Source organism: Nipponia nippon, unplaced genomic scaffold (assembly GCF_047370975.1).
Source record: "Nipponia nippon isolate SJK-2023a ecotype South Korea unplaced genomic scaffold, ASM4737097v1 scaffold_4, whole genome shotgun sequence".
Taxonomy (NCBI): Eukaryota; Metazoa; Chordata; class Aves; order Pelecaniformes; family Threskiornithidae; genus Nipponia; species Nipponia nippon.
The window spans coordinates 102,724,926-102,741,572 of NW_028262358.1; the positions used below are offsets into that span (position 1 = coordinate 102,724,926).

Genomic DNA, 16,647 nt, shown 5'->3' on the forward strand with positions numbered 1-16,647 from the left:
CGCTTATGAAGATATTGAATAGTGTCGGGCCCAGTATTGATCCCTGGGGGACCCCACTTGTGATGGGTTGCCAGTCTGAAAAAGAGCTATTTACCACCACCCTTTGGGTGCAGCCCGTCAGCCAATTCCTCACCCACCGCACAGACCACTTGTCCAGGCCATAATGCATCAGTTTCTCCAGGAGGAGGCCGTGGGGAACCATATCGAAGGCCTTGGAGAAGTCCAAGTAGACAATGTCGACTGCTCGCTCCATGTCAACCGGGCAGATCACTTTATCATAGAAGGCTACCAGATTTGTCAGGCATGATCTGCCTTTTGTGAAGCCGTGTTGGCTTTTCTCAATCACGTGCTTCATTTGACTCGTGATGGCCCCCAGGAGGATCCATTCCATAACTTTCCCAGGGTTTGAAGTAAGACTGATGGGCCTATAATTATCCGGATCCATCCTTGAGCCCTTCTTGTAGATAGGGGTAACATTTGCCTTCCTCCAGTCCTCTGGGACATCCCCCAATCTCCACAACTTCTCAAAGATTATAGAGAGCGGCCCTGCAATGACATCAGCCAGCTCTCTCAACACCCTCGGGTGGATGGCGTCAGGGCCCATCGATTTGTAGGGGTCAAGCTCCTGTAATAATTCACATACTAACTCCTTCTTCATGGATGGTGGGTCTATGTCTGGATCCTCCTGGATTTTTGTTCCCAACGCCTGGGATCCAACAGTGTTGATAAAGACAGAGGTGAACAAGGTGTTAAGAACCTCTGCCTTTTCAGCATTGTTGGTGACTGATTCACCTCTACTGTTTAACAGTGGGCCTATGTTTTCCTTCTGTTTCTGCTTGCAACTTACATACCTAAAGAACCCTTGCTTGTTATTTTTGACGTCTTTGGCCAGTTCCAATTCAAGTTGAGCTTTTGCCTTTCTAACTGCATCTCTGCACACTCTGGCAATGCCCTTGGAGTTAGTTCTCAGTGGGCAATCTGCCACTTCTCCATCTCTGGTACGCATCTCTTTTGGTTTTAAGCAGACCCAGGAGCTCGTGGTTGAGCCAAGGGGGCCTCTTGCTCCGCTTACTTCCTTTTCTTTTATAGGGGATAAACTGGTTTTGTGCTTCCAAGAGAGCATTCTTGAAGAACTCCCAGCATTCACTGGCTCCTTTATTCTCCATGGAAGCTTCCCACGGAATCCCTCCCAACTGAGCTCTGAGCCAGCTGAAGTTTGCTCTTCTAAAATCTAGAACCCTTGTCTTGGTGCTAACCTTCAGCATGCTCAGCCAGATCCCGAACTCCACAATATTGTGATCATGGCAGCCAAGGTTGTTACTGACCGAGATGTTACAAAGCAGGTTTTCTTGGTTTGTGAATAGCAGGTCCAGTAGTGCCTCCTTCCTGCTTGGCACATCTAACATTTGTAAGAGGAAACAGTCCTCTACACATTCCAGGAACTTGATGGATGACATGCGAGCTGCTGTATTGTTCTTCCAGCAAATGTCTGGGTAGTTGAAGTGACCCAAGAGAACCAGGTTCTGTTGACCAGAAGCTTGCTTTAGTATCCCAAATATTGCTTCATCGGCTTTATCATTGTGGTTTGGGGGTCGGTAGCAGATGCCCACTGTAAGGTCCTGCTTGGAGACAACCCCTCTGATTTTAACCCAAAGGCATTCAGTAAAGCACTCACAATCACTGTTGTTGACTTCAATACATTCAAGGTTTTTCTTTCTTAATATACAGTTCACAAATGCAAGTGAAGTGATCATATTAACAAAGAGAAATAAGATACTAACTCAAGAATATACTTATAAAACATTTTCTTAGTAAAACTTGCTATAGCTTTTTTAAAAGATGGGCTATTGACCTACTTTGTTTGGTTTTTTTTTTTCAGTTAGTCACCTATGGAAATATTGATTTTTTTTTTAACGTTTTCTTTACAGCTGTATCATGTGGGAACCCTGGCACCCCAGCCAATGGTATGATAGTATACACTGATGGAATATTATTCTCCAGCTCAGTCATTTATGCCTGCTGGGAAGGTTACAAAACTTCAGGGCTAACTACTAGACATTGTACTGCTAATGGGACATGGACTGGCACTGCTCCAGACTGTACAGGTCAGAAATAAACTTTCTTCCTCTAAAGCTTTAAAGTAGTAAGTCATCCAGTCTTCCTATTGAAAATTATTTTATTAGATAAAATAACACATTTTTCCCCATTCATCTGTCTTGTAATATATGAATATTTTAGGTATCTAAAGGTACATGCCCTTTTAATACATGCTAGATGTTTCCAGAACTATCTTTTTAAGATAGATATATAGGTAATTTTTGTGTATTTTTTTACCTCATGAATGCCAACATTGAAAATACAACAGTATTCCTAAGAATAAGTGTTCCCCTAGAGTTTCCTTTAGCACTTTTTTTTTTTGTGTGTGTGTCTTATGTACAGTGGATGAAGTTCTGGTAGTTCTAAATCTAATTTACCTAATCGGATACATTACTATGTCAGTTTTTCTTGTGAGCCAAAGGAGTCAGATCTTACTGATAACCATTCTGCTAAGGACCAAGAGTGAGGAATCAATGAGATTGGGCTACTCCATCAGGGAAAGCAAGCAGGGAGCAGAGGGGTGCTGCAAGGCTAGAAGGACCAGTGGCCTCACTGACAAGACCAGACCCACAGCACATCAGTACAGTGATACAAAAAAAAAAGAGGAATTTCATTACTCTGCTGGAATCGCATTGCACCATCAACATTAATTAGGCATAATGTGACAAAGATCCCAGTATGAAGGAAAGAAAAGCCCTGTCAAAACTGCCACTAACATATCAATCTGCAGTAATGTTAGAGCATACTAGCTTAAGCTAGTGTATTTAAGGAACACAATATTTGGCCAACACTATTGCAATGCCTCAAAAATATGACTTTTTAACTAGAAATTAAAGATTACATTTTTGATTTTGTGTGAGATATATTGATCAAATTTTTTCTTGTTTTGTAGTCTGAAAAAAGGACATTAGCTATATATAGTTCAATGTTTCATTACATGTTTATTGAAAAAAAAAAATCCCTATTTTTCTTTTCCTCACTAGTGATCAGCTGTGGAGATCCAGGTGCATTAGCAAATGGCATTCAGTTTGGAAATGATTTTACCTTTAATAAGACAGTCAGCTATCAGTGCAATCCAGGATACTTGATGGAACCTGCCAGTTCATCTACCTTGCGTTGTATAAAAGACAGCACTTGGAACCAGAGTAAACCAATTTGCAAAGGTGTGCTTTTGAATTTAAATAGTTTACAGATACTTTTGATACTATATGTGAAATTCACTAATCAGTATCTTTATACATTAAAAATTGTCAAAACATTCTCTGGGACAATTAACATGCAAATGCCACTAAAACATTTAGATAAGTATTTGTGTAAAATTTGTATTTATTTTGCACATATGCTGTGGTATAATATCAGTCAGAATAACGACATTAATGGCTACAGTAGAACCAAATCATTCTGCAATGAAGATTATCAGAGTGCTCAGTTTAAAATGTTAGGAATGAAGTACCCATTTTCCTTTTAGGGCCCTTTTATCTTGGATTAGATGGCCAAAATTCTGTAAAGAGATCCTGCAAACCAAACTTTCTATAAGAGTCCCTTGTTGCAGTAGTGTAGTCATCATAAATAGCCAAAAAGATGCTTCACAAATAGCTAATTAAAAGTGCTAACATAAAGGTCATAGCAGGGCTGAGACTGAAAGGCAAATAAGGTAGCCTGGTGAAAATTGTTAGCACTACTACAGCAGCTCAGGGAGTAAATTTAACAGCCTAGGGCATCTTCTGCTTATAAAAGGCCTAAACTGCCAACTCACCTAGCACTGCTTTAAAGTGATGTCTAAGTCTAGCCTACTAATTAAATTTTGACATATGTATTTGATTGACTGCATTTTCTGTTGTAAAAATCACTGACAGTGATTTTATGGTTGTGCTCTTTGTTGAAAGAACTGATGTGTAAATGTAAACTTCGTCATTCCAGATTTCATCATTCTGGGCACTCTTTCAGAAGCTGGAAAACATCAGAGTATTTTTAGAGAGTCTTAGCCACTAATTACCAAGAAAGTCAATGTCCATTGTGTCCTGAAAGCCTTAGAAAATAAGCAGGTGAATGAACAAAGTCGTATTAAGGGCTTTAAATAGTGCTGCAAAATTAGTTTAAAATAAAATGCAAATATTTAGAATCATAGAATCGTAAAAACATATTTATTGAAATAAATTGTATTTACTGAAAACTTTTACCTAGCTCAGTAACCTGTTGCCAACAATGATCAGTAATGACTATGTAGGGAAGAGATTTAGAACTAGGTAAGCTATATACTCTTCTGGCTTCCAGCAACATAGAGCTCAGGGACTTCCAAACCTATAGGTGGTATTTTTGTATTTAAATTGGTTTTCTGTCTATTACAGGCTGCTTTGTCAACACAGGAATGCTTTGTTGGAAATGAACAGCATGAAATTTTTTTTTTTTTTTAATTTCAAAACTATGAATAGATATTATGTTGTGTTCTCATATATCCTATAAAGTCTTGAAATTATAACTTCTTTTTGTGACACAGCTATTACCTGTGCCCCCCCTCCACCAGTGCTCTATGGGAAAGTGGAAGGATCTGATTATCGCTGGGGTGCCAGTGTGAGTTACAGCTGTGCAGAAGGCTATCAGCTATCTAACACAGCTATTCTCTCCTGTGAGGGTCGAGGAATTTGGCGTGGAGACATTCCACAGTGTTTGCGTAAGTTTTCAGGGTACAGTTGTGTTGGGCTTCACCAAAGCTACAATCACTTGTCTCGGACTACAATTAGTTGTCGTGGGCTACAGTCAGTTTCTCACAGTTTAAAAAAGATTCAACTAGATCAGGTATCATATGGCTACTGCAGGATTCTCCCTCCTTCTTCGAAAAAGCATACCTCATTATGAAATTGAGTGGTTGTGCCCACTTAAGGTCATGGTCTTGTTCCTTTCCCCAAAAGTCACCTCCAGCTCTTATTACCTAATTGGACCTATCAGCATTTGCCTTACTGATAATCTTTTTGAATGTTCTGAATTTGACTTGTAGTGAGCACAATTAAAATTTTCCCTTACACTTTTCCTTTTTTCTTCAATGTTTCTATTTCCATTAACAGGTGAAAATAAGGATCTTATCCCTTAAGTTCATAGCCTTGCTCTCCTCTCTAAATTCTTTTTTCTTTCCTGAGGGCGAGTATATACCCTCATATCTTGTTTGTATTTGTTTTTCAGCGTCTTCTAAATCTGTCAACTCATGTCTTTCAGTGCTTGAAATCTTGTCAGGACTCTGACAAATATTTCTCCTTTGAGTTAATTAGGGCAAAAATTTCCAGCCTACTCAGCTGAGGGTGACTGATGTGAAAACTGGATACATTTTGAAGCATTACAATACAGCATTGTCTACTTTGAGATTACTTTGTCATTGAAATCTAATCAGCATTTAAGTGTCTCAATTAAAAGGTCTGTTTTTCCAGGTTAAGTTTTATGCTTATAATAACTATAACAGTGACAATTAATTTTAAAATGCTGTCAAGAATTTATCTGAGCTATAATCCTACACAGATAAATGAACACAGAATTTGCACTCATGTTCAGTATGCCTGACTTGCACATAAAACAATATAGAATACTTCAGCTGAAGCATGTGCAGTTTTTAATAACTTTTTTTTTCTTTCCTTTTTTATGTATTAGCTGTATTTTGTGGTGATCCTGGTACTCCAGCAGAAGGACGCCTCAATGGAAAAAGTTTCACATACAGATCTGAAGTTAGCTTTCAGTGCAGACCTCCTTTTATTCTGATAGGCTCTTCAAGAAGATTCTGTCAAGCAGATGGTACTTGGAGTGGAATTCAGCCAACGTGCATTGGTAATAACTACCACTACTTATGCTGTTTCTACTGAGAATATTCTTGATAAACTATTACACTATCATAAATCTAGCAATTAGCTTTCCAAATATAGAAAACGTCTGTGTAATATAGAAAGAACTAGATAAATAAGGTTATATTTTGAGTATAAAAATTTTAGGATAAACATAATCACATATGAAGTCATTTGTAGATTTACATGATTGCTTGTCTGCTGGAAATGCGGAATGTCGATAAGTGCAAGTGCATAAATTTGTTCCATCTATTTTTAGAATCTTTTAGATACACAGAAGACTCTGGCAGATTAAAGACCAGATTATGTCACTGGAGAGTTAAAAGCATTTGTCAGAACTAATCCTAAATCAAAAAACCTTTTGGACTTTGTGAAAGTGGCTTGTACAGCCCAAAAGGATGAAACGTGCTGGGTCTGATCTTTTGAAATTCTGATAAACTGCCAAGTATTATCAGTTTCTCATTGACTGATGTGCAACTGATAGGCTTTTAGCATGTTACATAATCAGACTAACTGAGAGAAATGCTGGGTGCCTGTAACTCCCACTGACATCAGCATTTGATCCAACTTGGGATGACTTGCTAGAGAAAATGATTTTGATATTATAATAGAAAAACTCTTTTTGATATTTCTAAACAAACACATTCAGATATAGACTATAGCCCATTTATATATTTTGCTGTGGCTGAGATATTGGCTGTGTGGAAAAGCTGGGGTGAGCACTCTGGGAAAAGGTGGCAAGCATGATTATTGAAAGCAGCATGTATTTGTAAATTAAGACATTAACACTCAATATATTTTTTTAATATGAATTCAAAACTCCTTCTGTCCATAGTTTTTATGAACTAGGCAATCCATCTTACACCTATTTTTTGTAACAGAGGCAAGAAGGTTTAAAAAAGCTACATTTCAAGTCTATTGTGAAGAATCAAATTTGAAAATGTCATAATGACATTTCTATTTATATTTTATATAGCATAATATAGAAGTACATGGAAAATACTGCATCAAAGACATAAGCTTTTCTTTTACACCATAATTTTTATGTTATCATAAAAGGAAAATATTAGACCATCTAAAATATTTACAGATACCATTGTTAAGCAATTTGAAAATGAAGATCAGTGAACAATATGTAGAACTATGCCTAGAAGTACCATATGATGGCAAATGATGGCAAGCTTTTCTATTTCTGGATATTGATAATTTCCTTAAAATACTTTGAGAAGTCTTCCATTTTTCCCCACTGTTTCTTCAGATGAGATGTGTCTTAAAATGTCAGTTCAGCTTCATGTGTCCATTATTAGCAATGGCATTCCAGCTGAAGATAATTTGTAAAAAGTTCTTGAGCTATTAAAGCAGCTCAAGGTCAGGAGTGTGTTTGGTTTTTATTCTCGCACTTCAGGTCAACACCCACCTAACTTTTGAAGCCTTTGGTAAATATCAGTCCGGTTGAATTGTTATACTCTACTGATGGTCAACATTAAAAATGAAAGTTGACCAGGAGTGAAATGACATATCACATTATTGTACATGATAAGTTAAATTTTCCCTCTACAGAAAACTGAAAATAGTTCCAGATGAAATATAGTCCCAAATTGCATTCTTTGTAATGCAGTGTCAGCACAAAAGCAGACTTGGTTGCCAAGAGGGAATCACAGAGTACAGAAAGATCGATCAGAACAAGTCCTGTGCTGTCTACCTGGTGGATGTAACTGGGCAACCCCAAAGCAAATACACCATCAGAATGTGAAGTGGACATTGCTGAATCAAAAATAGTTTCAGGCTGCTTTAAATTACACTCATGAAACTGATCATCATATAATTAGTTGTACTCTGCTCGCGTACTTTTTTGGGGGGACGACGACTGTCTTTTCATTCTCCAACAACAACTGATGTAGTAGTCCATTTGAAACATTTGGTTTCTTGGTGACAGAAAAAATTCTATCAAAAAATTAAGTATTTTACTTGCTATAAGAAAGCAGGTTGGTTTTGGGTTTGTCTTTTTTGGGGAGATTGGTTTTTTTTTTAATAAATCTAGCTTAGTCATTAAGCTGTTCATTGGGAAAGAAGAAAATAAAAAGATTTCGCTACATGTTCCATCTGCATTGTGAATAGTGGGATATACTATGTATTCAAAAAGGTTTAAAAGGATAAGCTTAGTAAAAAACGATGCAATCTTAACTCTAAAGTCTACCCTGCCAAATATACCTGCAAAAAATACCCTTAAATAATGGCAATGTACTGAAACAAAACACTGTGATCTACCTTGGAAATTTAATTGGAAATACAAATGTAATATATAGAAATACACATTCCAATAAAAATTAAATTCCTGTCGTCACTAGACATTGATGAAATGACTTAAACTTTGCAAACAGTTTTAGAGTATTCTTTCCATACCATAATAATATCTGTTGTGTTTCACATTTTACATTAGATCCAGCTCACAATACATGTACAGACCCTGGTACTCCACATTTTGGAATACAAAATAGTTCCAGAGGTTATGAGGTAATTCTTTCTTTTATTTATTAGCTTTCTAAAATGAAGATTCATTTAATAATTACAAATATGTTAAATTATCTGTAGGCTTAAATGTCTGATGTAAACCTTAGGAAATTTCCACTCCTTTTTAATAAAAACTCATGCTTCATTCCAAGCTTTTTTTTAATATACAGCTTAAAGAAAGAACTTCTAACCTTGCCACATATCATGTGTTCAATCCTTTAGGAGACTTCAGTATGGAGAACTATTTATTAATTGATTACCTAATATGATATGACATAATATAATTAATTTGCTTTAAGATCATAATTTTTTCTTACATTGATGAATAGTCAGTAAATACCTAACAACCAAAGACCTATCTGATCCAAAGGCCATTAGTCCTTGACAAAAGAGTCAGCAAGTGGCTTTACTAAATTAGCAATTCATGTTACATTTTATTCAGTCAGAGAAGATAAAATTATTCTATGTGTTGGATCCAGGTTCTCTTTGAAGAATGTCCTTTCTATAATTTCCAAATTCCTCACAGGTTATTAGTTTACCAAGTGACAGTCAGAAAAGTTACTGAGGAAATAAAAGTAGATGAAACAATGACCAATCCACAGTCATTATATAGATTGATTGACCTCATGTGGATAGATTCAGGCATAAATACTTGTGACTGGAATCTAAAATATGTTCTGTTTGGGTTTCCTGTTTATTTCTGAACCTAGGGCAGTGTGCCACATAGTGTTATGATCAACTGTTTTTCAAAAAATCCTTTCTGTAAGTTCCTCTGGTTATTGGTACCCACCCTCTCCTGCAATTGTGCTGTCTGTCATTGCTGTGGCTGTCAGCTCTTTTCTTCACCTTCTGCTGCTGCCTGGCTTGCAGATGCCAAGGCACTTCTCCCGTAGCCACATCTTGTGGCCTTACCCCTAAGGTGGTTCTTCTTCTAGTAATACGTGCAGTTGCCTTTCTGTCTGTTGTCTCATCTTGACCCCGTACCTGTCCCCATCATCTCTTCAAAACCAACTCTAATCTTTGCACCTAATTTGGTCAGGGGTTTGTTTTTTTTTCTCTCCCACTTTTATCTGCCTCACAAGATGTCTTTAATACCAGAATTGTACTGGCCAATTCACTGTTCTAATGTCCGTTGAACATGAAGGCTTATTTTCTCTTCTCATTCACCTCTAGAGGCAAGAGTAGGTCTCCATCTGTTCTGTATTTAGTCTTTCTCAAGTATGTGTGTGGTAGGTTGACCCTGTCTGGACACCAGGTACCCACCAAAGCCGCCCTATCACTCCCCTACCTCAACTGGACAGGGGAGAGAAAATACCACGAAAGGCTTCTGGGTCGAGATAAGGACAGGGAGAGATCACTCACTGGTTACTGTCATGGGAAAAACAGACTCGACTTGGGGAAAATTAGTTTAATTTATTGCCAATCAAATGAGAGAAGGATAATAAGAAATAAAAGATAAATCTTAAAACACCTTCCCCCCACCCCTCCCATATTCCGAGGCTTAACTTCACTCCCGATATCTCTACCTCTTCCCTTGGAATGGCACAGGGGGATGGGGAATGGGAGTTGCAATCAGTTCATCACACGTTGTTTCTGCCACTCCTTCCTCCTCAGGGGGAGGACTCCTCACACTCTTCCCCTGCTCCAGCATGGGGTCCCTCCCGCAGGAGATACTTCTCCATGAACTTCTCCAATGTGAGTCCTTCCCACAGGTTACAGTTCTTCATGAACTGCTGCAGTGTGGGTCCCTTCCACAGGGTGCAGTCCTTCAGGAACAGACTACTCCAGTGTGGGTCCCCCGTGGGGTCACAAGTCCTGCCAGCAAACCTGCTCCAGCGTGGGCTTCTCTCTCCACGGGTCCACAGGTCCTGCCAGGAGCCTGCTCCAGTGCTGGCTTCCCACAGGATCACAGCCTCCTTCAGGCATCCACCTGCTCTGGCATGGGGTCCTCCATGGGCCGCAGGTAGATATCTGCGCCATCATTAACTTCTATGGACTGCAGGGGGACAGCCTGCTTTCCCGTGGTCTTCACCAGAGGCTGCAGGGGAATCTCTTCTCCTGCGCCTGGAGCACCTTCTCCCCTTCCTTCTTCACTGACCTTGGTGTCTGCAGAGTTGTTTCTCTCACATATTCTCACTCCACTCTCTAGCTGCAAAATGCGCAGTTTTTTTTTCCTCCTTCTTAAATATGTTATCACAGGGGCGCTACCACTGTCACTGATGGGCTCGGACTTGGCCAGTGGTGGGTCTGTCTTGGAGCCAGCTAGCATTAGCTCTATTGGACATAGGGGAAGCTTCTAGCAGCTTCTCACAGAAACCACCTCTGTAGCCTCCCTGCTACCAAAACCTTGCCACTCAAACCCAGTACAATGTGCTTTCACTCTCAGATCACTATCTAGTACAACAAAATGTAGACTTCTCTCCAATTACTAATGAAGTAGATTTTTTTTGGCATATGTGATTAGTAGGGCTTCCTGTTTGTATGACTTAGCCAAGCTTCTTTAAACCATCTTTTAACACTCTTTCCTCATTTCAGAAAGGCGTGATGACAAGCAGCAGTCCTTTGAAGGGCTTGCCCCCATCTATCAGCATCCTGTCTTGCCCCATTCATTTTGTGCCTTTTGTGCTTCACTGTGCTGTGACTGTTACAAATGCATCCAAAGCTTTTCATCCAAGTATTATACAGAGAGTGCACTGCTTTTATTTTTACTTTTACCTGTAAAATGAGAAAGAAATATAACTCTGTAACTACCTTGAACCTAGACATTATTTTTTTGCTTGGTCTTTTGGATCAGTGAGGAAATATTTGCAGCTCACCATTACTTACTGATACCAGAATTGGCAATTTCACAAGAAGCAAGATGACTTATAATCAAGACCAGCTACACTCTGTTCTGGTCTCTACTACAGACATGCTGTGCATCCTTGGCAAGATAGGGAGATGAGTAAGTTTAAAAATAGTTATAAATAGATAAGTCTACAAAGTCATATCAGTAATTTGACCTTTAAAAATACCCGTGAATTTCCCAAGCCACTCCAGGAAGAACTGGTACCGTATTTTCTGAACATCTATCGTGATAATCTGTTTTTATGCAACTGTGTATATAGTTAACAGGTAGGCACTTTTGAAGATAACTGTCCATTTTTAATGTCCATTGAAGTCCTTCTATGAAATTTGCAGTGTAGAGCTATCTGCATTTATATACCTGCAAGCTATTTTATTAATATGCATTGATCACTAGTCATTTGCAGCTTGCATTTGTCCATGTGATATGTTACTTTATTAATAAGTCATATAATTTCAAATAATATTAATTTTTGTGTTGGGTGTTTTTTTTTTTTTTTCATCAGATGGTATTTATTGCTAAGATGTTCTATCCAAAATGAAAGCAATGCTTTACTGGTCAGCCCAGCATCCTTAAATATCTTGGCTTGGAGTTGTATTCTGGTTACTTTTGTCAATACCATCAATAAGTCCATTTTACTAGAACTTTCCACACAATCTCTCTCTCATATGTTAGGAACATTCTTCATCACTTGCAGTTTTGTATCCAGTTTTCATGCTTTTCTATTCTCAGCAGAAGTCTAAAGAGAGTTTTCTTAGTTACTTTACCTTTTCTTCTGAGAAAGGTCGTATCACAGTTGACCATAGGAAGACTTTCCATAACATCACTCTGCTAGTTGATCTCAAGTAAAACTTAGGTAGTTTATAGTAACAAATGCAATGTAAGGAATTGTGGCCTGGAGTTTTCTCTAGTGAATTTATTTGCAGATGGAACAGTTCATAGTTTTTTCTTTTTCCTTTTTCCTCTTAAAAAACATTTTTAGTCAAGTCACACAATGAGAAAACTTTGAAACAGACTTCATGGTCAAATTCTATTGAAATATATGCAGTGATGTACAGGAGAGAGAGATATCTCAGTATTTAGTTTGCTTCTGTCACACCGCCAAACTAATAAGCTGAAATGTATGAGTATCGTTCTTTTCCATGTGCACAGTCTTGTCAATAGTTTTCACTTATTGCTTTCAAATCAGTTTGCAAAAGATCAATTGCTTAAACTTTTAATCTCATTAAAAAAAATTTAACTCTGGAAACTGTAAAAAGAGGACATTTTTATCTTTGAAAAAATCTCTCTAGTAGCTTATCACTGTCTTGATATCTGACTACCTGTGATGGATACCTCTTTTATCTAACATTCTGTTTTGATCCTTAGGTTGGGAGCACAGTCTTTTTCAGATGCAGAAAAGGTTACCATATTCAGGGATCTACCACCCGTTCTTGTCTTGCTAACTTAACTTGGAGTGGCATACAGTCTGAATGCATTCGTAAGTCTGGTTTCTTATTTAATGAGTTAGAATATTGTGCAATTTTAAAAGAGTTACAAAGTGATGCATGTGGAAATTCATAGTAAATGATATGATACAAAAAAGTAAACTTTATTTAAAATAGTATTTTAAAATATTTTTTGTTTCCTGTTCTAAGACCAAAGATGTATTTGGGATATTAATTTTAAGTGAGATTTTTCAGATTTTGTTTCATGAAGTTCAAAATAATTCTATATCAGTTTTACTCAAAAAAGTCAGTCCTCATTAACCCACTGCATTAGCTGCTTTAAATTAATCTAGGGGGTTTGTGTGTGTTGGATTAATAAAGAACAGAAAGTGTCCTAAAGTACGCATGGGGCTAGTCTGTTGGGTAGTATTTTGTGAATCATAAACTAGAACTCAGCAAAATTCATCTTTTCACAGCTATGCATGGGTATGCAAATGATTAGTGTATTTATAGGTCTGTATGGGTTGGAGGACATCAACTAACCATTCTATTAAAATACACTGATCTAAGGTAAAAGTAATTCATTAGAATGACCTTAGATTCTTATCCTATTTTAAATTATCTTTGGGTTGATATCAGTTAACACCATGGAGCACAGAGAAAGAAAGATACTGAGCAACCATATCTGTTATAATCAATGTACTATGACAAAGCCTTCCTATGGAACCTTTATTTCAATTGAAATTTATAATGAATTTATTTAGCACAATAACCGCTCTGTAATTTTCAAGGCTCTTTAAAACACTGAGTAGAAGCGATGCTTGAAGCTGTGACAGTACAATAATTCACAAGACCAATCATTGCACCATGTACAATGGCATGTGCTTCCCTTCATTTTAACTCTTTTCTGTTTGCTATCATGAGTTAATTTTGCTGTATTCTTTACAAATATGCGATAAAATATTTCCATCTTCCCACAATAATATAACTATGCACTCAGAGTGTTACTTTTACAAGTAATAGCTACTTGACATTTCTAAAATGTGTACAAAGTTTACATAATGAAAGGGAATAAGTTGGCATGCATTTATTTCAAATTACATACTCTAATGCTATGGAAACTGTTTAACACTTTTTCTAACTCTAAAAAACCCTTTGCAGCTCATGCTTGCAGGCAGCCAGAGACACCGGCACATGTCGATGTGAAAGCAATAGATCTTCCCACTTTAGGATATACATTGGTGTATACCTGTCAGCCAGGATTTTTTCTTGCTGGTGGATCAGAGCATCGGACATGTAAACCAGATATGAAATGGACAGGAAAATCACCTATTTGTAAAAGTAAGTCATTACTCAAGTGATATGTTGGGCCCTACTTGGTTGGATTTCATTTTCCCTGACATTTTTATTTTATATAGTAGGATTACTTTTTTCTACTTACTATTTAAAAATGCATATGACACAACAGCTTTTACTTTACGAAAGAAACAATAAAAAAATGAAAGTAAGCGTAGCATCTAGAACTCATGGAGGAAAACATGGGGATATGTGTGTGTAAATGCACAGGCACACGTATATAAGTTCACCCCTAACAACAGCAAACAAAACCTAAACAGAATAAAGTATTACTTTTAACTGTTTTCATCTTCATGTCACAGTTTTAAAGAGTATTTCAATGTATTCAGTGTTTAAATGTATGATTTTCTATTAGCAAGAAAAAAAGTTATTTCATAGCTTGGCTTTTAGATTCATTCAGGTATGTTTTTTTGTCTAAAAAAATCTTCTAAAATAGAAACGCACAATAAAATAAAAAAGTAAATGCATCATTGCACCAGATTCCACTTTTATTTATATCCATTGAAATTTAATGTAGTTTTGCTAGAGTAGCTCTAAGTATATAGCTATGAGGGCTAAATTTGCTCTTCACAAGCGAATAAACATGGCTATAAGTTCCCAATTCAGAAAAATAAAACAAAACTATATTCAGAATATGAATAAAGTAAAAATAATCAGATGCCATGGGAAAGATATTTGCAACATGATTTTTAATTCTAATATGTCAAAGAACGCTAAATAGATTTGATGTTTGAATAATATTTGATTTTTCATTCATGTATGGGTAGATTTCTTTGTTTCAACTTTGTCAAGACATATGATCTGCACATAAAAATTTATCTTCTTATTCTAGTTCCCTAGAGTGTAATTTTTCATGGGTACTATATAAGCAATAATTTGAGATAAATGATCTTATATGTTTTTTGTTAATTTTCATTTTTTTAAGATTAAAGATAAAATACAGAAAAGGTTTCTATAAGCAAGAATTCTTTTTTTTTTATTGGCTTACAGTCTTTAGGTGTAATTCTCCTTGAGAGCCCCACAATTTTAGTGCTTTCCTAGCACGTGAACAGTCTAATCCATGAATCTCTGCTCCTAAACAAAAAAAAAACCCAAAAACATGCAACACCAAATATTCCTATGGGACATTAGCCTTTTCAAAGTGGCTAATTGTATGAGGCCAGAACTTGATCTGGGGTCAATAGACATAACTCTGCTGGGTTTACCAGAAATATAGCAAATGACACCAGTTGTGATCCTTTCCCATGATATCTGATCCTGTCATCTTAATCCAGCTATCTGGATTTTGTTGGTTTGTGTCATAAATGTATCAATCTTTATTAACACAATTTTTACTATATTTAATATACTATTATTCATAATTAGTTATAGTATTTGTCCCCTCTATAAGGCTCTCTTTTATAGCATTGGGACTGATATAAAAATTTTAGGCCTAAATGTATGAAATACTTGGCTAGCCAGACAACTTTCCACAGTAAAAATGTTGTTTACCTAAATTATTTTCTGATAGTTTTGTATGAGTGTATAGGTTTGAACTTGTAAAGTATTCAAGACCATTTTTTTCTGTTTTAAATATGGCTCTATTGGATTAGAGATGATTGCAACTATCAGGCATTGTTTTAACATTCTATTTAAAAAAAAGAAACAAATATGTTCATGAAAATGATAATTTGTCTTTTTACTTGTAGGTAAAGGAGTGAGAGAAGTTAATGAAACAATAACTAAAACTCCAGGTTTGTATACAAGAAGAGTTTTAGATCTAAATAAATTAAATTGATTTACACCCTAGATTGTTATGGATAATAAAACTATTTCCAATATTTAACTTCAGTATTTATTACTCATTTCAAAGGAATATAAATGTTGAAGTCTTTCATAATAACAGGTGCCCTGTAAAAGTTATTCTATGAAATTATTTCCCAAACAACATTTTTTTAATTTCTACAGTACGAATTTTATGAATTGAACAAAAAACCCTGTCAAGCCAAAAAGATAAAGCATATATACACAAAATCCAGATTTGAAGTAGGTTTATATCAGAGAGATTGCTATAATGGAGAGCCTTATAATCAGTGTAGACTATAATTGCAGGGATTTGGTTGAGTCAAAGTTCTGCCCTTTACATTGCAAGTGTTGTAAGAAACCACAAAAAAAAAAAAAAAAAAAAAAACAAACCCAAACAAACCCAAAAAACAGTTTTTGAAATTTTGACGGCCTTCATTTCATGGAAACCCTCAAGGTACTCTAACATAGGACCACCAGCAGCAGGCAAACATTACTGCTGCTTTTCTATGCCTCCTCATGAACATGTGTGCGGTTAAGCTTTTCCTCCTGCCAGTGACAAAATAGACAAATACATCTGAGAAATCCTTGATGTAGATCTGTTTAGGTTCAATCATCTTCAGAAAATTAAGTGCCTAATTTTTTTTTACTAACTTATTTAACAATGAGCAGAGTTTTCACCAAATAAATGAGCTTGCAACTCTGTATTCTGAATTCTAGCAAGCTGCAGGGAAAACAAGATTAATGGTTCACACTCACGGCAGTTCACAGAAAGACTCTGTAGAGTAGATGGGATAAAAAAGTA

The 16,647-nt window shown here is 36.5% G+C and overlaps 1 protein-coding gene across 2 annotated transcripts in view; it reads left to right on the forward strand.

Moving 5' to 3' along the window:
* Nucleotides 1-16,647, forward strand: part of CSMD1 (CUB and Sushi multiple domains 1) — a 1,270,279-nt gene that overhangs the window by 1,234,511 nt on the left and 19,121 nt on the right. Inside the window, exons 58-65 of one of the 2 annotated variants that reach the window (XM_087775441.1) lie at nt 1,929-2,105; nt 3,081-3,260; nt 4,595-4,768; nt 5,734-5,907; nt 8,362-8,435; nt 12,646-12,757; nt 13,866-14,045; nt 15,749-15,793. In XM_087775441.1, coding sequence (XP_087631567.1) covers nt 1,929-2,105; nt 3,081-3,260; nt 4,595-4,768; nt 5,734-5,907; nt 8,362-8,435; nt 12,646-12,757; nt 13,866-14,045; nt 15,749-15,793 — 1,116 coding nt within the window. The remainder of the gene's footprint in view (nt 1-1,928; nt 2,106-3,080; nt 3,261-4,594; nt 4,769-5,733; nt 5,908-8,361; nt 8,436-12,645; nt 12,758-13,865; nt 14,046-15,748; nt 15,794-16,647) is intronic. The other variant, XM_087775442.1, reaches the window with a different exon arrangement.